Source organism: Maylandia zebra, linkage group LG15, assembly GCF_041146795.1.
Source record: "Maylandia zebra isolate NMK-2024a linkage group LG15, Mzebra_GT3a, whole genome shotgun sequence".
Lineage (NCBI taxonomy): Eukaryota > Metazoa > Chordata > Actinopteri > Cichliformes > Cichlidae > Maylandia > Maylandia zebra.
Genome location: NC_135181.1, coordinates 10,990,993 through 11,018,706, shown reverse-complemented (window position 1 = coordinate 11,018,706; position 27,714 = coordinate 10,990,993). Strand labels below are relative to the sequence as shown.

Genomic DNA, 27,714 nt, shown 5'->3' with positions numbered 1-27,714 from the left:
AGGCCAATTGAGATTTCCAAATCAGTGTATTTGCAGATGTCTATTAGACATTTCTTCCTGTGTTGGCAGCAACCCATCAGTCACAATAACCTGATAATAATCTAAATTTTTAAAAAAAAACAAGCTTAACATGAACAGTGTTGCGAAAAATGGTTAAATTAGCCTGTAAGGACCTTTTTTAATGAGGCTGTCAAGATGTTTACTTCTCATTAAGAGGATTTCTGCTGTAAAGTTGGGCATTTAAACATTAGTCAAGTGACCACTGGACAAACTGTAAGTTTTGGGTTTTTACTGTTTTTAATGACATCAGCGATCAGTAATCCATTAGTGTGACAGTGAGCCTGAAACCATAACCATAACCTTGAAATTGAAGCAGCAACAGCAGTGTTAATTTAATTATTTACACCTGTCATTTTCCTGCGAGATGCTGAAAAGTTTGTCGTTAAAATTTGTCGTTGACTACACCTCCACATTTTCTATTTCGCAGGTAAAACTTTGGAGGGGCAACATTCAAGTTCACAGATAATATTGAAAATGTTTGCTCAGATCATACTGTCTCATTTTTAGTCAACATTCAAGGAGACAGAACTGTGAAGTCATGTTGGATTTGCACATGAAGGGCAGAAAAGATTTCTGCTCTATGAAACTGGTCTAAACTTGACAAGTTACCTGTAGAATGAATGACACAACTTTAGAGCATCAACACAGGCTAATGGACATGAGGGTGAAAAAACCCCCAACAAACAAACAAAAAAACCTTTTCACATTTAAAGGACATGTTTATTCATGTCCTTTGGAGACAAATATTGTCATAAAATTGGGTTTTGTTCCTTAACTCTGAGTTTTTCTATTAGTATTTGGACTGCAATGGGTTTTATTCCTCTTATTGCTTTATTTCTAGTCCATTAGGATTCCTGTGTTTATGGTGTTTTGTAGTTTTACTATTTTCATGTCGTTATCTTCTTGATTATATTTTCAGTTTGGCCTTTAGGTTTCCTAGTAACTCTAAATTGACTGGTATAGAGCCCCTTTCTTCTCTACGTGGACCCTCAAAGAAACAATACACATCTTGTTTCTTTGCCTAAGTGAAATCAATATAACAATCAGACCCTGATGAATATGTCACAAGTAACTCGGGGTTCAGTATCTTGTCCGAAGATAGTGGAGCCAGGGGTCGAACTGCTATACCTGTGCCTGAGGCAAAGCCACGCCAGTGGTTATGGTTTTCTGCCACCAATTCCCTTGTATCTTGTCCAAGTGTGAAATTTAAAGTGAGAGACAGACAGTGACAGAGGCCAGAATGAGAAAAAACTGGCACAAACTGGGACAGTTTCTCGACCCACCAAGGGTTTGTTAATCAGCCCCAGACTTCACCACACCCAGACAGGCTGCTGACATAATGGGTCAGGTGGATTCATAGCTCTTTATTACATTTACAATCCTCTGGGAGTTTGTGACCAAGAATCTAAACAATCACAGATCTTCATATTTGGTTACATCAACAGCAGTCTCCTTACAGCCTCTATAAAGAATGTGTATGAAGTAAATTTCTTTCTAGAACACCCACATTTATGTAGCCATTCATCCATTATGTTACCCCTCCTGCTCTCATGAGAGACCTAGTAGAGACCCTCCTTTATGAACATTGTTATTCTGAAGGGCATGTGATGCACTGTGACTCCCCCCTTTTGCTCCTGCCGCCTCATGAGTCATCCCCGATCCCCGTAGTTTCGCTGCACTGATTCTCAGCCGCTCACCAAAACCTCACCAGAGAATGAAAAACTCTCAATGAAATATTTAGTGCTTTAAAAAGAGACATCTAGTTGCATCTCAATCCCTCACATATGCTCATTTCTCATCTTCCCACCAGCGTGATGCATTTGGGGACCCGGTGCCTCATCTGTAAAAGACGCGTATTGTGAAATCTACTCCCTTTGTCACGATTACAGAATACAGCCGCCGCGCAAACAAGACACAGGGGAATGCAGATGCAGAGACAGTGACAGGAAGAAAAGGAGAAAATTGTGGAATTAGAGAAGGGAGGGGTGGAATAAACAGTGAACAGCAGTGAGAGAGGTTAGTGAAAAAGTGCGGGGAGAAGGGAGAGAAGGCATGAAAGAGACAGAGACACGAGGGAACGTGTCTGTCTGCTTAGATTTACACATTTTAAAATAGAGAAGCAGGCCACTTGTAGGAAAAGAGATGTGGAGAGCAAAGGAGAGAAACATGAAACAAAGGAGACATAAGAGAGAAACACAAGCGTCAAGTATCTCCTGGCTAAAATCTTTATTCCCTTCGTTTGAATTATTGATTCTTTTCTGGCTCGGAGGCCAAGTAAGATCACAGTGACGCCGTGGTGTTATCTTGTCTGTATCCTTTTATCAGTTTTACTCGCTCTGTTGCATTTGACACGTGTAACGACCGGCTAAGGTGTTGTTTCATGTCACAAAACCGATCTTTGGGTCTTTGATCAAATGTTTTCGCTTTAGTGGCGCCTCAGAGCACATTTTTAAAGTTTTAGATCACTGGAATACAACAGAAGGGCTTCATCCTGCGTTGTTCCCCATATGGAAAAGAAATAGTAAAAACATATATGATTTACTCATGAAAGTGGCCACTTTCTCATTACTTTCATATATTTTTTTAGTAAGTATATAAAACATACAAGTTTCATTATATAATTTTTCAAGGGATCTTATATGTGTTTTCACTCCTGTATGCTTTTCATACAAGTTTCATACAAGACAGATAAAAACTTTATAAGATTTATATATATCTTTTCCATATGGGTCTCATAAGCACTTGGCCCTATCAAATGATGGAGCAACAATAAAGACGATGGTTTTATAGTAGGCGACCAATTTCTAATGAAATCCAACCCTGCATGAAATAAACACGCATTGAAGTTATACAGCTGCATTCATGCAAACATCCCTCTCTAACGATGGCTATTTTTAGAAAGTTTTTAATACCTGTGTTTTCCTACCTGACTGTCTGTACCTGTACCACACTTTGACTTCCTTAAAAATGTGCACAAGGGGTGAGATTGTATGAAATTCAATAGCTAGTTGCCATATAACTTTGTCAAAATATCATAATTTGGGCCACTCGTACCACTTAGTCTTCATGTGTCCCATGAAGAATCTCTTCATCTCGTCATTGGAACATTTCACACAAATGAAGTCAAGACGATGAAATATGCATTCCTGTAAATGGAGCTGACTCTCACATATTCGCCCTGTCTGTATTTTTGTGTGTTTTCTAGGTTAGGAGTGGATGACCGGTCCCTGGAAAGTTCTCTCGCCCAATCAGGCTGTGAAGTTCACTGTTTTGATCCCAGCCTTAAGCAGCCTCACCTGCAACAAGCTGAAATGTGGCTCCATCGTCTTTCTGTAGATTGGAGGGATCCCAGCCCGGCCGTTGTTGCCCAGCGTCAGTATGCCAGCACGAAGAAACTAGCCACCATACTTAATGACTTTGGACACAGAGAGGTAAGAGATAGAGAATAGGCCACTGAGGCTCTAGATAGGCGTGCTCATGGCATGCACAGCAAGACTGGGGTCTTCTTGAGTGGAGTTTGCATGTTCTCCCAGTGTTGGCATGGGTTCTCTCCAGTTTCCTCCCAAAGGGGGCACATACAACCAGTGTAATAATCTAACACCAACAACAACAACAACAACAACAAAAATAACATGCTAGGCTACTCTGCTAGCCAAATTAGCCAAAGATCTAACTAAAAAAAAGAACTAACATGATGATAGTGGAAGTCATTCAACTGCCTGCCCTCCACAGTTAAGGCTAGGCTAGCCGCGTTTAGTTATTTAGCATTTTATTTAATGGTGGTTGTCTGCTCCGCTCACCTCTAACTTGCTTTTCTCCTCTTTCTTTTTTCTTTTCTTTCCTTTTTTTCTCTGTGGTTTTTCCAGTTTGTTTAAACAGAATCATGCATACATAAGTGAGTGGAGTCAGGTGGAGCCCACTTAGGGAGGTCAGGTCAATCCTAGTGACATTTCATACTGCAAGCTTGTCAGCTCTCAGTGGTCCCACAGCGGTCTAGGTCCCCTAACAGTTGCCTGCCCATGACCCTGAATTTGGATAAGCAGAATAAAATGGATAAATGGTTGTAGATTCTGCCTTAAACCTGATGAAGGTGTTCCTTTATCAACGTCGGCATTATTCATGCATAGCAAGCAAGGGCAGGTTTGCTCCTGCGCGCCTCAACATAAAACAGCTCATTATGATTAATTCCTCTGTCTGTCTTAAACTCCAGGTGAATATCTTCACGTATATGTGACTTTTTTTCTTGTAAATATGACTGTGCTGGATGTATTACCTCCCCAAAACTCCTCAGGGTTTGTGTTTCACCTCATCAGATAGGGATCTGCATTCACGTTCAATCATAAACACACGCACCAAGCCCAGTCATAGCATGCATGCTAATAAACACAGTTATAGAGCCAATAAGCATGCCTGAATAGGAAGGCTAAATGGTAATTCAAGGTCAAGGAAGCCATGCTTCTCTAAAGAGGTAATTAAATCATGACTTAAAGGCATCAAGGCTCTCTTCTTGTAATATATCCACTTCACCGGGTAACTTTAATAGTTACGGTTACAGAACACTGATTAAAGACAGAGCATTCAGTTTGGTACATAAATGCCTTGATACCATTAAGGATCCAATATGTAATTTTTTGTTTGTTTGCTTGTTTTTTAAAAGCCATTATTGTCACTTCCCTCAGCCACCTTTTCTGATTATCCTCCTTTTTCCTGTTAGAGGAGTCATAGATATGAGTGATTCCACAGTATTGTGTTTCACACATTTGCCTAACATGTGCGGTATTCTCGGTTTGAGTTCAGGAAGAGGTACAAATACCTCAGAGCCAAATCTGTGGCAACTGCTCATAAGTAAGGGAGCAGCTGAAAGAAGCCTACAGGCACCTGCTAACAGTGCAAATGGCTGTGTTGTGCCACTAATTCTGCACATACACACACACACAAAACAGGAATATAACCAATTTCTACCTTGGTTCAAGGAATGTGTGTCATATCTGTAAGTCAGCATGAACTAAAAATATGAAACGGGGTTCAGCATGCAGCTTCCAGCAAAACACAGCTGAATCAGGTACTTCTCAGCTTGCGGACAACAAACTTTCAAAGGACAGGAAGGACTAAAGTGCACTCGTTAATAAAACTGCCAGTGAAGACACAGTGAAGTTGAAACATTTGTGCAGCTGAAGGCTCTTTTGCTGAAAAATGTGAAAGTTCCCAGCAGAAATTGTTCTGTACGTGTAGTGTTGCTGGAAGTATAGCTGCTCTGCAGTACTAGCTTTTACAGTACAGCGAGCTTTATGATGCTGCACAATAAGCCAAATCCTTTTCCCTGAGACTCTGTGGTCACATATGGGTTTAGTGTAAACGGTCATGTTCGCTGATGTGTCCCCCACAGGGACATAACAAGAATCAGTTCAGGGTGCGGCGACCCTGTTTCATGTTATCCCTTTCGCCTTTCACATATGGTTTGGTCCTGCTGATATTATGAGTGGATTATATATATATATATATATGTTGCATTTTCTGAACAAATGTGGTGTTTTACTGGCAACAGATTATGATATATTTATGAAATCTGAACAACAGTGGGCATCTGGATAGCTTGGAGACGTGACAAAAGCAGGTGTAAACGCAGACGTGTTCTAGCTGACGTAAACACCCATGATGCATTTAAATCCAACTGTTAAAGGGTGTGGGTGGCTTTTAATTATTGTGAACACAATTTGATAGTCAAGTTCCTGCTTATTTGTTTTCTTTGAATTTCACTGGTGTATGAAAAAACCAAAGAAAACCAAACTGATTCATGAAATTTGGGCTCCCACTCCACCCTCAGGATAAAGTGTGTGTTTTACACAGAGGTTATCCTTTTTTCTGTTTTTTTTTTTCTTGGGGTGAGCTTTGCAGAGCATCTGTATCACCCTCCAGGGCAAAATCTTTTTTTTTTGCATCACTACTGTTAACACTCTAAAGTTTATTCCACTAACCCTCTCTCCTATAATAAAGTGAACATTTCAGTTAATATATATTGATTGCTAGCTGGGCTTATCATTGTTTTTTGTTTTAAATAGACTAAATTTAAATTAGACTAAAGCAGAATCCCTGGCGAAGAAACCAGGTGCTTTGCTTTAACTGATTTAAGCTGAGCGGTTCGAGTTGTTAAACCCTTTTCTGCAGGTAAAAAGCAAACACGCAAATCATAGAAGGTATTTGCAAAGATATGAAGATGTCGGTGTGTGACGAGATATGAACAAATAAGGGCTGGCGTGTTTACAGTATGTGTGGGTGGGTTTGTACACCATGCTGCGTTATAGATAACACACCTCACCTGTTTTAAATGCAGAGCCACACATGCATTCTTGTAATGAGGTTTTAATGTGAGTACACAGTGTGCAGGAGGAGCAAGCAGCAAACAGCAGGAGAACTGTTTCTTCTCCAATCCTCGGCGACAGGAAAGGCAGCAATCAAGAGACGGGAGTCGCTCTGAAAGGTCAAAATATGCATTTGTGCGGCACTTCTTATCTCCGTTAGTTAAAAAAGAAACACACACACACACACAGATGACTCATTCACACAGCTCTAGTGACCAGCTGACACAGCGCACACACTGTCACGGCGGGTGCAAATGTCAGTAGCAGGAAGTCACATCTCATTTAGCGAAAAAGAGCTGCACATTGGACAATCGATCATGACAGTAATTGCGTAACACTGCCCAGAGATGCTACCATACGGGATTTAATTAGCCTAAGCAGAAAAACTTACATCTAACAATCTTTGGACTAAGAATGTGCTTTTTGTGCCTAAACGATGCACTGAAATAATTAGAGAAAAAAATGTTACACTCACGCATTTTTGCTTGCTTTTTAAACGGTTGCAGAAATAGCCCAAAGAGAGGTTAATGCAGCTGTTGAAGTGTTTTCACCAACCTTTTAGATTCTAGTAAAATTAATATTTGGAAGTATGATCTGCTCTTTGGTGGCATAGTCACCAATAAAGGCACACATTCCTAGTAATAATGTCAGGATTTGTGTCCTGTTTGGCTGGTCAGTTGAGGTATTCTGTGTGCAATAAAAAGAAAAAATAAAGTCTGGGTAATAGCTAGGATTTATCTCAAATAAATACATTTCCATTTAATTAACAAGCCCGAATGTAAACTCCCATTTTGCTGTTCTGCTCTCAAATCAGCAAACTTGTTTGTTTACACAGACTCAGACAACTTTTTATCAAAAGCCTCTCTAAAATGAAAATGTGTTCCAATGCCTAATGCTGAGATTGCTGTACAGAAGTAATCACATACATTATGACTCACTGGAAGCAGAGGAACTCATTGCTCATTGGCTAAAACCGTTTACAGCAGTCTCACATTAATATCTCTGTTAGGGAGGGCAGGAATTTTACAGCGTGCAAAGTCATTTGACATAAAATTGTCTATGGAAGCTATCCACCGGGGCTGATCAGCTTCATTATTGCAGAGTCAATTTTTCTTTGTGTTTTGTGTGTGTTTCAAATCTAATCCTGAGTTCTAAATGAATTTTAATAAGACAGCCACTGAAATGCATGCTTTTTGATTTGCTGGCACAGTTTAAAATTCAAATGAAGCTTAAAAGATAAAAGTTAACATTGTTAAATATAATAAAATATAAAATACAAACAGATCGGGATTGCTCGTGGTGATATGGCCATAAGCGTACTATCGTGAGTGAATTCACAGATGTACATAATGGTTGTCTGTCACCCCCATGACCTCCTTTTTTTGAACCTGACTGCATTTCTTTGCTTAGTTTAAATGTTGTCCCTGTGCTAGTGTGGCTTTTCTCCAGATACTCTGGCTTCCTCCCACAGTCTGAAAATGTGCATGTTGGGTTAACTGGATTGACATAATGTGAGTGTGAATGTTTATCTGCCTCTCTGTGTTGGACCTGTGCTAGACTGTTGACCAGTTCAGTGAGTACACTCCATTTAGAAGACATGAAAATAAAAATGCTCGCTTGTCTGCAGTTAAACATGAAGCCAAAGGAAATCAGAATATTTGAACAGAAATAACCCCCATGCTCCACCCATAGACATGGATATGGGACCACAAAGGCAAAAAGGCCATTTCTGGGAAGTCCACGGAAGAGAAAAATGACGACAGATAGAGTGAAGCTGTGTGATCATCTATAATCCTTACAACACAACACAATGTACACACACATAAGCAGATAGAAATTACATTAGCATTAGTTTTCAGCGATGTCTCATCATTTTCCATCACGTGATTTTTGTCCAATCAAAAAAAACAACATGTTTCTGCTTGTGGGAGTGAGGGACAATGGTGGGGAGGACAGAGGACGATATTTTGCCACAGTTGTTTTTGAATCCTGTTCAGTTACACTAATGAGGTCTGGGGATATTGTGCGGTGTCAAATGCATCAATTGGAGAGGAGCTTGTTTAATATATATGCTGCCATACCACCCGACACTTAGTTTAGCTCAAGAAATGTTATCAGCCTATTTGTTTAGTTTTTTTTTTTTGTAGGAAAGACTATTTAATGCACTAATCCCTGATATTTTCTTTGGTTAATGTATTATTGACTATGGCTACATGATGGACTTCCTGAGAAAATTATGAGATACTGGTGAGCCTGAAAGACTCTGCTATACTAGACCTGAGAGGAAACCCAGTGTCCTGAGGATATGCATTAAACTTTGAGCATGCATGAATGTCCTTACATGAATATGACCTAAGGGTGCTATTAACATTCATCTTCTGAAAATTTCCTCCCTGCTCTATCACAGCAAGTCTTGTCAGGCTGCTCTTTCACTCAATCCATCATCAAGATCCCCGGCGCAGAACAAAATCAAGCTTCACTTTTCATCTTTTAATAGCTTTTGCATGTAAGAACTCCATGCAGCTTGGTGTCATTTATTACCTAAACAAGATGCATTTAAATCGGAAGTTTTTCTGGTTGTGTTTCAGGTGGATGTACTGAAGGCAGACATGGAGAGTGCAGAATGGAAGATTTTGGAAAATTTGATCCTCGAAAGAGTTCTGGATTCAGTGGGACAGCTGCTGCTGGAGCTTCACCTGCACTGGGCAGGCTTTGAGGTGGGTGGCGATGAGCCATCTGTGGTGCGGTACTGGTACAGCCTGCTGAAGGAGCTTGAGCGCTCCGGCTTCCACCTCTTCCACATCCACAGCGATCCTACTAAACCTCACATTTTTCTACAGAAGAATGTGCTTAATGCCAGCAGTGCTTACACCTTGAGCTGGGTGAATACTCAGTGGAAGCCTTTAGGGAAACCAGATAGAACTCAAAAATAACTTTTTACCGTCGCTGATAACTGGAAATCTGAATGTGTAACATGGACTTTCTGGGGCACAGCTCTCTTCAAATACACTGCTCTTATCTGGCCCGACCTTTTAAAAAAAAAAAAAAAAGTAAAAATCTCTGCTCCTACTTATCCTCCCGCTCATCCTCTGCTGGCCTGCGATGACCTAAGCCAAGTAAAGGAGCAGCATAATTACCTCCAGAGGCTCTGTGTTCTACCTCATAGTGGCTGTATTATTGGCTGCAGGAAAGTCACAGTCAAAATCATCAAGGTCCTATCTAAGCCTGGCCCAAAGCCAGGCAGTCCTACCTGATAGTAGACAGCAGAAGTCCACGAGCTAAATTATGAATTCAAGGAAGCGGATACAGCGTTACAGGGTCACCGACAGTGAGTGAATATTTTAAGGAGGCGGGAAAGAGACGGGATCTGCTCCTGAAGAAGTAGTTTCCATGCATCACCACAGCATGACAATGTGAAAAAATGGGACTGTACACTTGTACAGAGTTTGCTTGTTGGCTATTTAAACGTGGATATTTGTGCAAGTAAGAGAAAAACAACTGTAATTCCAGTTTCTGGAATTATAATAGAATAACCCCCCCCCAAAAAAAACCTTCACACATAAGAATTTTACACCATCAGTTCCCTTCCTCGTGTTCAGCTGGCGTTTGTCTGTTCAGCACCGCAACACTGCCAACAATCAGGAAAAGTAACACTTTAAAATAACAACATTGTTCAGTTATTGAAATTTACCAAACCTTTTGATGATGAACCGAATTTCTCCTCATGATTTTGATTTTAAAGAATAAACACTTTGGGGGGGGGGGTTTCCCCCCCAAAGGAAGGAGTGCTTCATTTTTTGAAAAGGTAGACTTTAGGTTGTTTATTTCCACAAAGAGATGGCCATACAGCTGAAAACAAAGAATATATTTTATCAAGAATATGAAAGGTATACTACCAGAACATTGGAAAATACAGTAACAAAAAAAAGAAACATTAAGAATAACAAGGTACCCCCTGTAATACTTCTTCTGCAGTAGAACCAATACTTTGAAAGTTCTTGTTTGTACAGATATTACATGACTAAGTATTTTGATCCTACACAGGGTAAAAAAACAAATACACCTGTACAATCAGACTGGATGCCAGTCTTTTGGCTTCGACTCAAAAACAGTTCCAGACCATGAGACAATTGGCCTCCTCCTTTTTATTGAACCAGTCAGGTCATGTCCATTATTTCCAGAAACCCGTCCTCAGGGACAGATCTAATCCCAGAGTTTTATCTGTCCATCCCAGCCACAGGTGATGACCTTGGAGGTTTCATGTGGATGCCACAGGGCGCTGATGCACACCTTGTCATGAGCCTTGATCCTGTGATAAAGCTTGGTGGTTTTCCAGTCCCAGATGTTCAGCTTTCCATCTGCATCTCCTGACACCACATAACTGGTAGAAAGAAACGTGTTTCATAATTAGCACATGGTTATAAAAATAAAGAAATAACTTCTATCTTCACTTCAGCAGCCAAAAGGTGGGAGTTGGAATTTTTGGTATTTAATCTAGGCAGGGGTTGCAATGTTGCCATGGATACTGAAAGGAAGTGAGGGCACCTGCTCACAGTCGTGGGTGGTGGGTGAGAAGAGGGACAAAAAGGGGTCTTAATGGGCGTTTTGTGTAAAAATAGGAAGATGTCCTGTGAGCTCTCCTAGCGATGGCTGTATGTTTTTTTTTCACCAAGAGTGCTTCATTACCTGGATGCATTTTAAAGCTCAGGATGAGAAACAGCTTACAGAATACAAGCAAAGATATCTCAATATACTGATCATCTGCACAATGGTGCATTTGGACTCAGTTTTTAATTCACCCATTACACTAATAGCAAATTTTTATTCATAAGTACTGTTTAGTATTTACTAGTGGAATATTCTAAAGCTTTAATAAAACTGCCCTTCAGAGTGACATTGTGAAGGCTTACCTCATGTCTGGGGAGAAGTCCACTTGGCATGCATAGCCAGCTACCATGTGACCCTTGAAGACTTTCTTTTTGTTTAGTCTGAAGCGGTTTTGGGCTCCAAAGATCAAAATCTGGTTGTCCATGGACTGACAGGCGAGCCATTTACCTTAAAAAACAAAACAATAAACCATTGGCCAACTATGCTGCAAAGCACTTGTGCCCTTGATAACACAATACACATTTCTTGCAAAAAAAAAAATCAAAGAGAAAACAAAAGCATTTTTGGTTGTTCACATTGAAATTTCAAGGTAATGTTTGAATTCAAATTCAAACGCATATAAATTTTAAAAGTTGTCCCCAAACCTTTTAAATGTATTATTTGCATGATTCTGTACAGCCAAGTGTTTAACAAGCAGACCCTCAGATCTTCAGTGCGGTATTTTGATGACACTGCTAGCATGCGCTAAACCTGACAGTGCAAAAACTGTGATCTGGAGGGACATTAACTAACAGCAGCTACACAGTAAATGGTAGAAACTGCCTCATGGCCAAAATTCTTCAAAACAGCAAAACTGGAAATTTGGATTGAAGTGGACAGCCCTTTGAAAAGGGCATGAACTCATCATTCTGCCATCAGTGAATTGGAAAGATTGAGGCAATTTAGGGAAAAAAAATAAAACGAGGTTTTGCATCAGTGGCTGCTCCGCAGAGATCTGCTTTAGAGAGCATTTCAGCCCCTGACAATCCAACAGTTTCAACATCACTGCACGATGGTGAGAGGCAGTGCTTTAGTGTCAAAGCATTATACAATTCTCCGCACTTTTTAAAAGTGTACATGAGGAAATTACTAATTCGATCTGAGAAAGAAATGTAGTTCTGATATGTGTGTCCTCTTTTTACACCACTTCCAGAAAACTTGTCAGCAAATGTCAAATAGAATAAGTGCAGGAGAATGAAAACAACTTGACCAATTTCAGCAGCGCACTGGAGCCCTGTCTGCTTAGTCAACATGAAAAAGAGATGGGGAAGAGCCGGGGGGGGGGGGGGGGGTTGTATATATGGTGCCAAGTGGGGCTGGGCGCCATTTAGGCTTGAGAGAAAACTGAATGGTCTCCCACTGAGAGCTCATTCATTATTCACATGCTAAAGATAAACAAACCACGCTGGAACAAATACGAATATTGCCCAAAGGAAGAAGGCAAGTACGAAGAGAACAGGAGGAGAGAAAAAATTTAAAACTGGGGGGGGGGGGATGTAGAAAGGAAAAGAACAAATGAGGACAAAAAAAGGTTTTTGTAGGTTGCCTACAGAGATATTACATAAATTACAATGGAGATGTTTCCATGGATACAAAATGGTAGTGTAATATACTTGGGTGGGGGGCAGATTCTCCTCTGCTAGGTTCTGCTCCATGTGTGGGGAAGAGCTTTACACACAGAACACACGCATTCAAGCAGACACACAGGGTGAAACTGGGAGCAGTGGAGAGAAGCAGCTCAACCAAGGACAGTCCTGGAAACTAATGACTACCAGCCAAAGTTAATCCTGTACTAACAGGCCAGCTTCAACAAGCTATGCTTCATCTGTTAAATTTTGTGATCATGCGTCTACATCCCTACAACAAGCCCAGGCATGAGGGCTAGAGCACATGTTTATGCTCATATGTTTTGGTTATGTCCCAAATTATCCAATTGCTCATGTCCAATACATAAGAAGTTTTCTAAATTTATTGGAAAATAATAGTTCATTGTTACCCCAAATGCAGCCTTTTGTGGCAGGAAGGTTCATCTTCACAAATGGAAGGACAGAGTATTAGTGACATCAGATACTTTTTACAACTTGGGGAGGGGAAAAAGATGCACTGCTTAAAAAAAGGATCTATTAAATGGTTTTCTGTCTTTGGTGTCAAATATAGAAGCAAAAGATCTGTGATGAATAAGTGGCTTTTAAAATTCATTTTCTTTTCTTTTGTGTGATCTGACTGTTATGCTTTTTTTCTTTTATCCTGTGATCAGAGCACATTTTTGGTTATATGTGATCACTTTTATATTATAAAAACAAATAAATGCCTTGATCAAGAAAAAAAAAATCACAGTGGAAAATATTACTTTGGCTACTTTTGTGGTAATACTTGATCCATGTTGTATCTCCTATTACACTATGCTGCTGGCACCATGTAGTAATAGATTTAGTAAATTCTTTCATCAATGGCTGTAGCTCATATCGAAAAAACAAAGATGAAAAATGCCCTTTATTTAGTTTGCACTACAAACGCTACTGCCTGCAATCACAGATAAAATGTTACAATTAAAAAAAAATCCTGAGTAATTTTCAGAAAAATTCTCTTATGAAGTGAGACCACAGCAATAACATTACAAATTTTCTTGATATAATTGTGATTTAATTTTGAGGCTTTTATTGCCCACTCCTATTATGTAATCTAAAATTTGTTAACTGGGTCTAATCAACATAACATTTCCTGGCTGCAGCTTATTTACAGTACAGGTAAGAGTACCATAACCTCGGTAATTGGTAAGAATATGAATGGATATATGGATCTCACAGAGTGATACTGCTCTGAAATCTGGCGGCACTGCATGAAGGCATGGTAAAGGTACTTTACACAAAAAGAAATGTAAAATTCAGCAATTACAAAAAAATTACAGGCTTATAACAGAGTCCTACAACCCTGACCTAAATCTCTACTATCAAAGAAGTAAAAGCTTTGCTCGTGTGGAGAAAGACATCAACAATCAACAATCACATTTTTGCTCCCCATCAGTTTGGAAGGGTTATAAGGCCAAATTGATTTGAAGTCCATAATTCCACAATGAAAAAGTGGAAAACATTACAGTGCCATTAGAAAGAGGGACTGAACAAGTGTGGCTTGCTTGGAAGGGCTGCCCGAAGAAAGACTTGTCTCTAAAATAAACATGGCAGCTGCACTGAGTCCTATGTGTACAAAAGGCCAGCCAGTCGGCAGAACTCACGAACGGAGCCACATCTGCTGAGTAAGATATCAGCATACTGCTGCCGTTTAGCCAATGAGCGGTGAGGCAACCCATTCTCGTGACCTCCTCCATTACACTATGAAAACCCTCTTTTTTACACGACGGTATGCTAACTGACAGTATACAGTCATACAGCTGTTCATCTTAAAAATAAATAGCATTGGGTGCCAGTGTAGCTCACTGATGGAGCAGTCAACAGGTCCTAGGTTTGAGTCCGACCCATGGCCCTGTGTGTCTTCTCTTGTTCCCTCGCCCCACTTCCCTGTCTAATCTTACTGCTCCAGTGTCCAAAAGGCAAAATTTCTCAAATATTAAACATTTGTTTTGACATCAAATGTACACAGTTTAAGTCACTCAAGTGTCCAAATATTTCTGTTATCCAACAGTTAATGCATTATCTGTGACGATTAAACAGCCAGAGCTAAACACAGAACTGGAAACACAGACAGCTAACATGTATTGATAGAAAATCTGGATCTCGTGGCAAGCAGAAATCTCCACGTACAACAAACTTACTACACTGAGAATATCTGTTTTTCCCACCTTGCCTGAGCGATGGCAAATCTCAGAAGGTGTGACTCTACTTCAGTGTGGTAATGCAGGTTTTACTCCCTCAAGTCGCCTGTCCTTGACTGTGTTTATGAGTGTTTGGCCATGATTAGTCTACTTACCATTGGGGGAGAGAGTCACAGCTGGCATGGAGTGCATACTGGGCTCAGCAATGTACTTAAAGTCCACAGGGATGTCCCTGAAAAAGGCACAAAACACTGTGAGTACACTTGAAGACGGGTTAAACAGTGGATGAGAACAACGTGAGAAGGCCCTTAGCAATAACAGCTCTATGGGAAAACATCGACAGAGCTGTTGTTTGTTTGACATTGAAGGTGCTTATGCCAGCTCAAAACTGCTTATTTACTAGAGAGAGAAGAGCTGTGGTGGAGGTAAAGAAGGAAAAAAAAACAGGCTGTTTCACCATTAGTGCTACAGTAAATAAATAAATCTTGTAAATAATGTGAAAGATGCTTTTGATGCTGCACCAGCCACCAATTATTTATGAAACCCTCCTTTGCTCCTTCACCCGGCCTCGCTGTTCTTTTATGCTCTGCTATGTCTCTCTGCTTTGGGAGAAACAGCAAACTTGGCTATTTGATCTTAACTTGTCTGAAGAAGATCATTCAAATGTACAGTGCATGTATGTGTGTCTGTCAGGATGACAGCGTGCCAATTTGCTGAGACTTGCTGTAAAATAAAGCAAAGTCCTAAACTCAACTTGCCATCAGCTTTACTAAAACCACGTCCTTGTTTCTTTCTGTGACGAGTGACAGCTGGGGCTGCACGACCGTCACACGGTCAGAGATTAAGGAGCTTCTGTGTTTGTTCAAGCCAGAATCTGCAGTCAAGCCAAACTAAACTCCATAACTAAGAACCCACACTTTGTTTTTAGACACACTACTTCAGTGGGTCTGAAATTAAGATTTCTATAATATAATTTATCTCATTATATGTGCTAATTTGAAACGAAGGATGGTTTCACAAAACAAGCACTGACAGATTTAATTCATTTATTCATTTGTTTCCTTTTCAAATTATTCTAAGAACATTCCGATTTGGGAGTTTTATTAAGCTGAGATAAATCGACCGCTTCTAAAAAAGCAGGCTTTTTAAGAAATCAAGTTCTGGGGAGGTTTAGCAGTTCTTTGACCATCCTGAGTGATTCCTACAATATGCTTCCACAGTCTCCACCACTTATCTCCCGCTATCCTTTTCCTTCTCATTTTATTATCATTCCAAGTGTCCCCGTGGGCTTCATCGCTCTCTACATGATGTCTTTATGATCAAGAGTTAATTCCCCTTGTTTTGTGCAGTTTGGTACATTTCGAATCAATTGTAATCCTCCTGGAAAGCATTCACAGACTCTCCTGATGACAAACCTATGCTATAGATAAAGTAGTCAATCCTGGGAACACTATGTGTGAGAACGTGGACAGAATTTAAATTGCGTGTAGACGTTTTCACTATGACGTGAATGGCTTGTGGATTTGCTGCCTCGCAGTCTATTCTGCGTGCTCTCAACATGCCCCTCTCTGCTAGACGCCGCTTCTATTCTTGCAACATGAGACTATTCTTGTAAATTCAGCCTAATGCAGCTCTCACAGGGAGAGTGGGGCAGGGGGACTAGAGCCAGGTGGTATCCATGGGAAAAAGCGGGACCGTCAAGTCCCTTTTTGGCCTGACATACCACTTGCCCGCTTACTCCCACGCTGCACTAAAAAAAAGCTCATGGGAGCCCGAAGTTTGCCCAAAGCAGACTCTTAGGATTTAATTCTTTAGCTTGTTGTTGTTGTTGTGTTTATCTTTAATTCTGTCTTTCACATTGACTTAAAGTGTGCAAAAAACTTTTTTAAGCAGATAATCCATCTCACAAGCTCATGAGGAAGTTTTGACAATTAAACCAAACTAAATACAAATGGCTGCCCTTGATACAAAACCTCCCCTTGAAGCATTCCATGGAAAGCTCTGTTTATCTGGTGGTTTTTAAATATTTATTATCTATAAACAGCAAATAGCTGAGTTTGTTTACCATGACAGGGCACCCCAGACAGTGTACAAGCCCTTCCCGGTGGTCTTTTGGTTGTCCAAACAATTATAAACAGCAGGATATGGACATTTTTAATTTTGTTATTAAAATTCATGTTCGCGTTTTCTTTCACCATCCCCAAAAGTGGGATTTAAACCTTCCAGTCATCCCAACACATACACATTACAAATCATTTCATTCACATCGTTTTAGTTAGTTACACTCGTATATAAAAGGAATCTCGTAAAACACTATAATCTGTATCCTGCTCATCACAGAAGAACAATAATATATAAAAGCACTTGATGTGCCCAAGGTGCATCTTAACAAGCCTATAACAAAGTTAAAAAAATACAATCCAGAGCTAATACTTGCACAGCTCAAAATTACACTGAATACCCAGCTGTCTGTAACTCCTGATTGTTTCGTTTTTTAATTATAGTCCACACTGGTTCACTTCCTTCTTGCTTTACATTCATATTGTTGATTGATTTCTCCAAGCCAATATCAGTTACAGTCTTCTGTTATTAAACGCAGAGCATTAGGGAGGAGGATTACATGACTTGCTTGGAAGAACGGCAGCAACAACTACAGCGGCACTCTCAAGTTTCAACTATGGCATAAGCAGTTCAGGCTGCACTCGGCACTTACCACTCCCAAACTCGAAGACTCTTGTCGTCTGATGTGCTGACAAACCGACGGTTCTCGTCAACAAAGGTGATGGTGTTGACGGCGCCCAGGTGACGATCGTACTCCTGAACCACCTCGCCTGTCCTGATGTCCCACTTTTAGAGACACAAAGAGGCACAGACAGCACAGCAGACAGAAGGGAGGTAAACAAATGTATCCCATGAGTCGAAAAGTGGAGTACTAAAATGAATTCACAATCCCTCCAACACTTGTTCCACTGCGCCTTGCTATATTCGCATGGAGTGATGATTACCAAAATAAATACAGCTCGTCTCAATCGCACTGCAAAAACAGAGAATATGGCTCACTGTGGGAGACTCCCTATGAGAGCAGCTATAAACTGTACCGATGTTATGAACCTTTTAAATTGCCTTAATGTAATCACAGCGATTAGCAATCAAACAGACTTTAGTCCTAAAAATTAATATTTTGAGAGAAAACAGCATGTACAAATTAAAATATAAAAGGCAACCACACAGAAACCCCTCCAGGGACAGCAAACAAATAAATAAATAAAATGAAGCTCGTCTGTTCGGATGGCTTTCACACCAAATTCCATTTTTTCCCCACCCTTGGGGTGAACAGCCATCTGTTCTCATAACCCGAAAAGGGGACCTGCATGATTTAACGCTAACCCTGATTATTGTGCCAGATTGTGACTGACAATTACAACTCAACATTTTTTCCCCTATTAGCTAATCTCCCAGAATTAAAATGTCTTTCTAGAGATTTCCAAACATCCATTGCTCTGAAATGTCGAAAATAAAAACTATATCACACTTGAGCTGTCCTTTCAGCATGTTGAGAGGTTCGCATGACTCGTTCTAAAAACGTGATAGTGTATTTATAGATTTCCTACTTTTATCACATATTGTTCTCTTTCCTTCGCCTCTTGTTTACCCTAATGCTTCTTGTGATTAATGAGTTGCTCTAGTCCTGTCAGCCACTGAACCTCTTACAACTCCCACACAACTACACACACTAGCGCTGGAGGATGAGACAGGAGTATATTTCACGGTCCTGCGGGCACAGGGAGTAAACAGAGAAATTCATGTGTGCAACCTGCTTGGCCAACATGATCGACTTTTCTTGCGGTGGAAGAAATGGTCAGCTTTACCTGAACAATCTTCTTATCTGACATGCCAGCCACAAGAAGGTTCTGTTTGTCCTCATCTGGGTTGAACTTCACACAGTATGGTACCTTCCTGTTGGTGAAGTGGGAGATACACTGGCCTGTGGTGGGAAGCAAATTGAAAGTCAGAGCTCCAGAATAATCCACAGTGGCTCCCTCACAAAGGCACACTGAAGTTGCTTTAAAATTTAAGGACACACTCTACAACTTTCAATGCTGTATGCTCCATATCCCTGCAGGTGGTGACAACTCAGCTGTAACACACAAAAATTTCCTAGTGTTCATTCGGTAAAGGTGAATCATCACAGGGATGATGCTCCAACTACTGCTACAACCAAGGAAACAGGAAATTGAAATGACTGAAAACACTGAGAGGCACTTGTATGCTAAAATAGCACGCTTTTTATATTACTGCTATAATATAGGAAGAAACAATCCCCAGAAAAACAAAACACAACAACTAGTTGTGTGAAAAAAGTAAGCAATGCTTTTCATTTGACAAATCTAACTCAAGCAAATCAACTTTTAGGAGAAGTATTTGGATGATGTGTCCTCCACTGATATCAACAAGTGGGGGATTTAATGCTTTTCTGCCCTCTGCTGGAGCGGCACTCTTGAGCTGAAAGGGGTAAAAATGTGACAGATGAGCCAAGTGGGTTCTTTTTTAAAGGGAAACCATGGGCCCAACTTCTAGAGGGAGCACAGACTGACACAGATCGAGCAGATCAACTAAAATTTGGTTTTACTAGCAGACTTCACCTCCACAATAAAGGTGTGTTAGACATCATGTCATTCATCCTAATTGATCTATTATGTTAACCGGGTATAACCATTTTTAAATCAGTTAACCTGTAAATTATTATTTTTGCATCCGATATAAATTACTGAAAGAAAAAAGAAATCCAAATCCTGGATTACAGTATTGGTAGTTTTGCTTAAAAAAAATTAAATGATTAATTATTAAAATCTCTGTTGATTAATTGGTTTTAGCGTTAGTGATAAAATTCATGTGATCTTGGACTGAAAACAAGTTTATATTACTAAAAAGTTCGTGCAGAGAAAATATTTATCATCTAGGAATATATATGGTTAATTAAATCATTCATCTTCAAGATAATCATTTATATATTTCTCTATTTAATTATTTCTTTGAAGTTTTATTGATTTGGTCACTTTAAGATTTAAAAAGGAGCCGTACGCCTACATAAAGAATGTATTGCTGTCAGTGGCCCACGTACCTGTCTCAGAGTCCCACAGTTTAATGTAGCGGTCATATGCAGCGCTGAGGAACTGGGTCCCGGTGTTGTTGAAACAAATGTCTCGCACTGCTTTGCTGTGACCTAACACAGACACAGACCACACATATATTACAGACAAATAAATACATCCTCTAAAATTCATTTTCCTGCATTTCCCAATCTTGTTACCAAGAATCCCCCAGCTGTCCTCCTTTGAAAGCAAAATCATTTGAGAAATATGAAATTTGGTTAAGGGGAATAAAAGATGCTGAATAAAGGAATTAAAAAAGGGAGATGAATAAAGGAAGATGAAGTGGAATCTGGGAAAATGGAGGAAACGGAATCTTAAAATGAGCCTGTAAAACAGGGTGGTGAAAAAAGACACACCTTCTTATTGTCTCCTAATATCAGTCTATGTATTTCTACGAACATTATTGCTAAGGATTGTCTTATTGCATTGGAGTCACACTGGGTTAAATATGTACACTTGGGTTTTAAGGGGTATTTATTATTTTCTTCTTTTTTTTGGGTTGTATGGAAGCCCCAAACGCAATTTCATTGTTCTTGACAATGACAATAAATAAATAAATACTAAATACTAAAGTAATCCTTTGGGTTTTCCCCCTCATACAGTAGAGGTGATGAGAGGTCCCTGTGGGCCTCATGCAAGCAAAGGCTTACCACATTGAAAAAGTCTTTAAGCAGGGCTGTACTGTTTTTACAGCATTAACGGAGCCCACTGAGGCCACACAGACTGCAATTAAAACTACGGAAACAGGCGCACACAACCAAGCAAGTGCTGATCACTGCTTAGTTTGGTAGACATTACAAACAACATCACCTTATAAACAGCTATGTGCAAATTCCTCTAGAAAATTAAAAAAAAACACAAAAAACCCCAGAAATATTTCTTTAAGCTGTTGGAGAAAATATGAATATCAATATCAGTCTGAGGGTTCTGTCCACAAGGCATAGCCAATAACTCTAACACACATCATATTTAGCTCTGCTGTTTCTCCTACTCACTACTTTCTAAGCTAGTCAATCTCTGTCAGTTTATTCACTCCTAAACTGTGTTCTCTCCTTCTGTATCTTCTCGTGTCTTGTGCCCTCCCTTGCCCCTCATTCCCCCCGGCCTCTGAGCTGCTGAATTATGCATATTCAGTGAAGGAGCTGACAAGCAGAACCACAGCTGCAAACAATCTCTATTCTGACAGCGTGCCATCTCTGGAAAGAGTGTAAGAGAGTCCTGCATGCATTAGCCTAACCTGCCCCCAGACTCCAAATACGCATATATCCGTATATTAAAAAAATAAATAAAAAATCCCAAATCCCCCCGCGCTCTGTCAGCGGTCAGCAGACATGTCATTAGTCCTCCAGTAATGCTGAGCTCACAATGTGTCACTGCTTTGTATTTCCCAAAAGGCTGAGCGCACTTCATACCTTGACCATATTTTAATGTCAGCATCTTTGCTGATGATCCATTATTATTTATAAAAGGATTTACTTGAATAAACGACACAATTCAATTTTATACAGCGAATTATTAACCGACACCAACACTTATCATGTACCACATCATTATGATAGATGATGTAGGATGAGCATTTTGCACACTTACCAATAAAAGTCCGAAGACACCTCCTTTCACCATACACCTCCCACAGCTGTGAAGACGAGAGCACAGTTACAAAAGAGAAAAAAACTGATTTATACTTTGTCGTATTTAAAATACGGGGTAACAGGCTACTTTATTGCTACAGAGATTATTACACAATCATAAAGATCACATCTTAGATAAATGTGTATACACCCCCACCCCCCTTTTCTCCAGAAACCTTATTAGCTTATTTACCTTGATCTTGCAGTCCATGGAGCAGGAGAGCAGCAGATGACCAGAGTTTGGAAACAATCGGATTGCACTGACACCCTAGAACATACACGGGATGAGAAATTTATATTTAACCAAGACTCTTTATTTTGAGTATCCCAGTCACTGTTACAGCTTATGGCTGATTTACAGTAAAAGCAAGCTGTTTTGTAAATTTTGATATTGTGCTTATCTGTTTTCTGGGGGTCTTTTTCTGTTTTGTTTGGGGGGTTTTTTACTCTTGGCTGAAGCACAGAAAAATATTCTAGCAGAAGGAAAATGCTGCAATGTATATCATATAAATGTGACTTGAAATCACAAAGCCATGGCCAGGCTATTGCTATTCAAAGATTTTTAAGTTGGACACACCGGCCAAAACAATAATGCATGCAGGACAGCATGTGTGCAGACTCTTTATTATCATCTTAATTCTGTAATAGTTATCGAAAATATCCATGATTTTCTGCAACATACCAAAGTTTCAAAGTGTCACAAAACTTTGGTGACACCACATGAGCCACTCTCCAACTATTATCTCAACATCAGCACTTCCACACACTTATCCTTTTCAAATTTCTTTGTATTCAAATTAGACTCTGAAGTCTGTAACTTTCTGCACAAAGCAGAAAGGAGCCAATTTAAAACTTGAGTGATTTCCTCTCCCTGAAGCGCACTGGCAGATCAGACACTTGAATCACATCTTTCTTGGAATAACCCAGTGTTTGCCTTTATATGTGAATTATAAAGACATGGCTTTGAATCAAACAAAATAATCTCAGATATGTCGGTGCGAAGCAGCTGGTATATGCCCGTGTTATCACCGTGTTCAGAAATACCTACAAGGTTTTATGGATTTTCTCAGACATTTTACAAGGATTGGATAATGAAATATGTATACACAAATGCCCATGTTTCACTGCTCTCAAAATCATTAAAACAAATACTTTTAGAACTTTTTTCCCCCGCCTCAAACTGACCTTGGTGTGTCCAGACCAGACATGAATCTGTTTCTTTGGCAGGTAACATTTGTCTGGAGCATCCGCAGAACGCAGATTGATGCCCACATCCTGTGGGACATGAAGGTACGACCTGCCCTGGTAATCATACATGTCTTTAACTGTGGGAGAGAACAAAAGAAACAGACAAAATGTGATGTAAAAGAATCCTGCAGTATTTGGATCTATGCCGGACAAAGGAACTACCTGACATATTAAGTACTTGAGAACAGAAATGAGTAAACTTTGTGAAATATCTTTACGACCTGTTCCCAAAAAGGTTGATACTGTTCATCTGGACGTAGCATTTTCAGTGGGAGAAACGTTTCGTCACTCATCCAAGCGACTTCTTCAGTCTCAGCTGACTTCAGGTTTCCCCAGTCTTATAAACAGTACATTTGCACAATGACTGAAACTAGCACCACTGAGGCAACAATGGGCTGTGAGGTCAGTTCCTTGATCATTAATATGCAAATTGTCATGACCATTGATCAACAACCACTGATCAAAGCTCATTGATCATTGATCAAAGACCGCTGATCAATGGCCATGAATACTATTCACAGAGAGTTGGGGAATGGCTGCAATCACAGCAGTGTAAGATGGCGAAAGATGTACCCTTAGGCGCCCTCCTCGATTCAGAGATGGTCTTTCCGTTTTCACGTAAATGGCCTCCTTGACTCCGCGCTCAAACCAGCGTTCCTCCCAGTTCCTCCCTGGCAATTCTCCCAACATTTCACAGCGTACACTACATTACTCTGTTTATGTTGGGGGACCCGATCCTTTGGGCGGACCAATTTTTTATCAAAGCGCGGTGTGGGGTTTAAAAGCCACAGAGATGCGGTGTTTAGAAAAAATACCTCTCAACTGTTCTGATAGTCCTGACATATAAGGACTCACAGAAACTTTGAGACGTTATGGGTGACTGAGTTGGTCCTACAGACAAATGGTCTTAAAGGTACACCCTTCAGTAAACCATACAGACTTGGTGTAGATTTCCGTGGGTAAAGCCTGTGGTATGAGGTCCAGTCAGTGGACTCGTTTCAGTCATTGTGCAAATGTACTGTTTATAAGGTTGGGGAAACCTGCAGTCAGCTGAGACTGAAGAAATCACTTGGATGTAGGGCTGTGCGATATGACCAAAATCTCATATCCCGATATAAGACATCTATCGTCCCAATAACGATATAAATCACAAAAATTTAACATTTTCTGTAAATTCTGTGAATCTCGAGCAGCTCGTCTTGCGTGAAGCGTTTCCAGCTGCGCGTCCTGTAGCTGGAGTCGAGTGTTTTAACCGATGCATGAAACAATGCATTTTTAGACATAAGTTGTAAAGGCCGCCGTTTTCTTTGTGAGTATTTATTACACGGCGTGCTGCGGGGAAAAGCCTGTTCTAATGTTTGAGTCTAAGGTTTATCTTTTAGCACCTGGCGGCTCTTTTTTGCTTCTCATCCGTAAACACTCTGCATACTCTTTCACGTGATTCAGTTTATTTTGAAAAGTCTCAACAGGATCTTGAGCTTTATTGTGAAAGGTTTATGTGGAAGATAAACAAGCGGACACACGATGGTTTTACCGTCATTATTGCTAACGACAACACATAAAAACAGGCGCTTGTCCGTCCATAGTGTGGTTATATTAAATATAAGAGAAAGAGAGAAAGAAGAAATTAATATAGCCACTACAGTGACCATCAAAATGATGAAAAAATATTGCCGCAAACAGTTTATTTTGTGACACCACGAAACAAACAATAGTGTAAAATGAAACGATAGACGTTTTTATATCGTCATCCGATCTATATCGTTATATCGAACAGCCCTACTTGGACGAGTGCCGAAATGTTTCTCCCACTGAAAACGCTACGTCCAGATGAACAGAATCAACTATTTGGAATTTACTTACCTGGATAATTGAGCATGCATCAAGACATTTATGACCTGTTGTTTCTGTATGCTGTTTATAACAGCACAAAATATAATTTCAAAAATAAATAAATAAATAGGCTCGTTTAGGCTACATTTTCAATCATGTCTCTAATTGCCACAGCCGATCAAAATTAACAAAAAAGTCAGTACCATGGAGAATAGTCTTCTCTTCTGAAGGAGCATCATCCTCATTCCTTCCCTTCTTCTGCCTCTTGGCTGTAATTTCATCCAGCTCCTTCTGCTCATCCTGTACAATAACAATAATCACAACCAGGGGATTACTTCACACTTACTGCCTTTTATATAATTATGAAAACAAATACAGCGAACTGAAATGGATTTCATCTAAGATGTAAAAAGGAAATGTGAGTAATAATCAGCATTTGGCCAGTTGTGCATGTCATCTATTAAAGTCTAGTACACAACTACATAACTTAAACAAAATATGTTCCATTGCATCACCTGCACTATGGAAGATTAAAAAAATTTGTCTTTAGAGGACGTTAACTGCATTATGGCAAAATATATGAATATAAATAAAGTATTTAAAAAATGCCTTTCAGGATAACAAATAGATTAATCACACGGAGAAGCAGTCAAAATTACCTCTGTTGGTTTGGCCACATCTTTCTCATCTGCATATTTTGCCCATGGTCCAAGGTAATTGTCAATTTCTCCTGCATCTCCACCTTTGACCTTTTTCCTCTTCTGTGACTTCTTCAGACCGCTCTCAAACACAGTCAGACCTGTAGGAGAAGCCATATGGTACTAGAATCACAAACTTCCCCTAAACTAAATAACTGAAAAGCTTTTTGAACATATCAGTAGATCTTAACACTCAAACATATTGAATATAAATAATATTTACCTTTATGTTTCTCAGCCTCTTCCACTGCACCAATGTAGGTATTAGAGGATGACTCGTGTGTATCAACAGATGGATCTAAAGCATAACCTTTAAGCAAAGAAGGGAGAATTGTAAAGTCATTAAAATTTAAACAGCATCAATACACTGCATCATCCAAACCCAAATCACTAGGCTTACCATATGAGGAGAAAGTCCTCCTTTGCTGTTCAAACATAAAATCATTGACGTGAGCAGGTTCTGCATAGCCAGATAACATGTTCCTGGGGGCAGCCATCTGCTGGCTTTTAAAAGGGTTCATTGGGCCAAACTATGAAGAAAAAAAATATAAAATCATTAGCAATGCTACAGATAAACTTCTGTGGATCCTCATAAAAAACGAATTTATTTTTTCACAAGCCCTCTCATACATGTAGATCTTAAAAAAACAAAAAAAACCCCACAACATCAATAACAACTGATACAGTGATCAATGTACCAGCAGTTAGACTGATAGGCTGCAGGAGCAATTAAGAGCAATTACCGTAAGCAGCCTTAAGTATCTGTTTTACAAAAAAAAAAAAATCAATGAATAACATAAAATACTCAGGTTAGGGACACTGCAGTGGTATGACAACAATCATGAATAATTTAACATTAATAACCATTAACAGCAATAAATACTCTGATTCATAAACTTAAAAATCACTCCCATCTGGTCACAATTTGAAACAAAATAACCATAAGAAGGTAAACAATAATTTACTTGTTTACCTTCTTATATGATTTTATTCTGATACTGACAAATTCTGGCAAATCTTCTGCAAAACCTACCCTAAAAAAAGTAAGTACACATTCATGTTACTAGTTTGGGTTGCAGTGCAACTGAAATGTTGCAGGGGGTCTTGAAACAGGCAGGAATCGGACAAAAATCTTGCATTGAAGTGATTCTGCACATAAGATGGTCAAGGCTTTCAGCAAACTATTTTTTTTAAAGTTATTTCTGACAATAATACAATACATTCTAAGGGCAAGGCTAATTTACCTTTTCCATATTAGAATATTATGTCAGTTGATGAAATGTCTTTTAAGGATGAATAATTGAAATAACTTTCTAATTTCTCTGTCATGTTGCTCATATATGTATCACCTTTATCGTTTAGTGCCGTTTAAAAATAATTAAATATATGTATTTCACACAACTGCATAACAAAGTGATCAAATGCCACTCATGTTATATTATCAGTTAACTAACTATATGTGTAACCCAGCTCACAAATATTCAGACTTACCTCGGGTGCAAACATGGTTTCATATGTTGGGTTATAAGTGACTTCTTTCAGAGCAGGGTCCAGGTGTATGCCCGTCTCAACAGCCTCCTAAAATCAGGATTCGAACAATGAGCAAACGAGCTTCTTGATAAAGGAGACATGCTCTAGGTTGGTAATTCGCATGTTTTGTTTTACACAAGCACACGTTAACTAGTACAGTGTAAGATACATGTAGTTGGACCTTAAGTTACACAGAGCTCAATCAGTGTGTATTTTTTTTAGAATTAGCTCAGGAGTAATTCCGCAAAGATTACAACACACTTTGCGGAATCTTTCCCGCTTAGTACTACTAGAACAAATCTGTAATTTTAGAGAATAAATAACTTCTAATTACAACACCACCTTTCCACAGTAATTTGAATAACCTTTATTATTATCAGCATAACAAGTAAGTAAGCCAGAGTTACTCCCAATAATCTAATTATAAAGTGAGGTTAACGTTAGCTGCTTAGCTTAGCTTACCTTGACAGCGACCTCAGGGGCGGAATTTAAAACAGCCAGAGACATACTGCTCTCTGACTGCAACGGTTTAAGGTGAGCCGTAGCGTCCGTATCGACTGGGTTCACTTTTTCAACACTTGTATTAGATTCAGACTCATTTTCTGAATCGGAATCACTGCCGTATGAAACGAGGGAAGCTATGGCAGCAGACATCTTGGATGTTGTGAATGTGGCGGAAGCAGAAGGGCGGTACTTCCGTTATAGAAATGAAGAAAGAATTTATAGATAATTTATTATTCTCTAGGATTGAGAATTTAAAGAACTATAGCATTGAATCTTATACGT

General features: G+C 39.5%; 2 protein-coding genes across 4 annotated transcripts in view; one reads left to right on the top strand and one right to left on the bottom strand.

Moving 5' to 3' along the window:
- The window catches only part of mettl24 (methyltransferase like 24), a 39,568-nt gene extending 30,094 nt beyond the window's left edge, over nucleotides 1-9,474 (top strand). For all 3 annotated transcript variants that reach the window (XM_023154484.3, XM_023154478.3, XM_004541755.3), the window contains 2 exons: nucleotides 3,266-3,491; nucleotides 9,008-9,474. In XM_023154484.3, the coding sequence (XP_023010252.3) occupies nucleotides 3,266-3,491; nucleotides 9,008-9,352 (571 nt within the window). In that variant the 3' untranslated portion in view covers nucleotides 9,353-9,474. The remainder of the gene's footprint in view (nucleotides 1-3,265; nucleotides 3,492-9,007) is intronic.
- A 751-nt stretch (nucleotides 9,475-10,225) lies between these two features.
- On the bottom strand, nucleotides 10,226-27,606 carry cdc40 (cell division cycle 40 homolog (S. cerevisiae)). The gene is made up of 15 exons (XM_004541754.2): nucleotides 27,391-27,606; nucleotides 26,890-26,976; nucleotides 25,799-25,928; nucleotides 25,622-25,708; nucleotides 25,360-25,499; nucleotides 24,904-25,000; nucleotides 22,805-22,944; nucleotides 21,813-21,887; nucleotides 21,579-21,624; nucleotides 19,958-20,059; nucleotides 18,705-18,820; nucleotides 17,549-17,682; nucleotides 14,991-15,067; nucleotides 11,330-11,474; nucleotides 10,226-10,800 (listed from the first exon to the last, which is right to left on the bottom strand). Exons 1-15 carry the CDS (start codon nucleotides 27,580-27,582, stop codon nucleotides 10,623-10,625), a joined length of 1,746 nt encoding a protein of 581 aa, XP_004541811.1. The 5' UTR covers nucleotides 27,583-27,606; the 3' UTR covers nucleotides 10,226-10,622.
- Between the last annotated feature and the right edge of the window lie 108 nt (nucleotides 27,607-27,714).

What these genes read in the sequence shown, in the direction of transcription:
- cdc40 (XM_004541754.2), bottom strand. Translation starts at nt 27,582, where the DNA reads ATGTCTGCTGCCATAGCTTCCCTCGTTTCATACGGCAGTGATTCCGAT. An exon ending in CCATGGACTGCAAGATCAAG is followed by an intron (nt 21,625 to 21,812) that starts GTAAATAAGCTA and finishes TCGTCTTCACAG; the next exon opens with CTGTGGGAGGTGTATGGTGA. An exon ending in CAGATAAGAAGATTGTTCAG is followed by an intron (nt 17,683 to 18,704) that starts GTAAAGCTGACC and finishes TGTCTCTAAAAG; the next exon opens with TGGGACATCAGGACAGGCGA.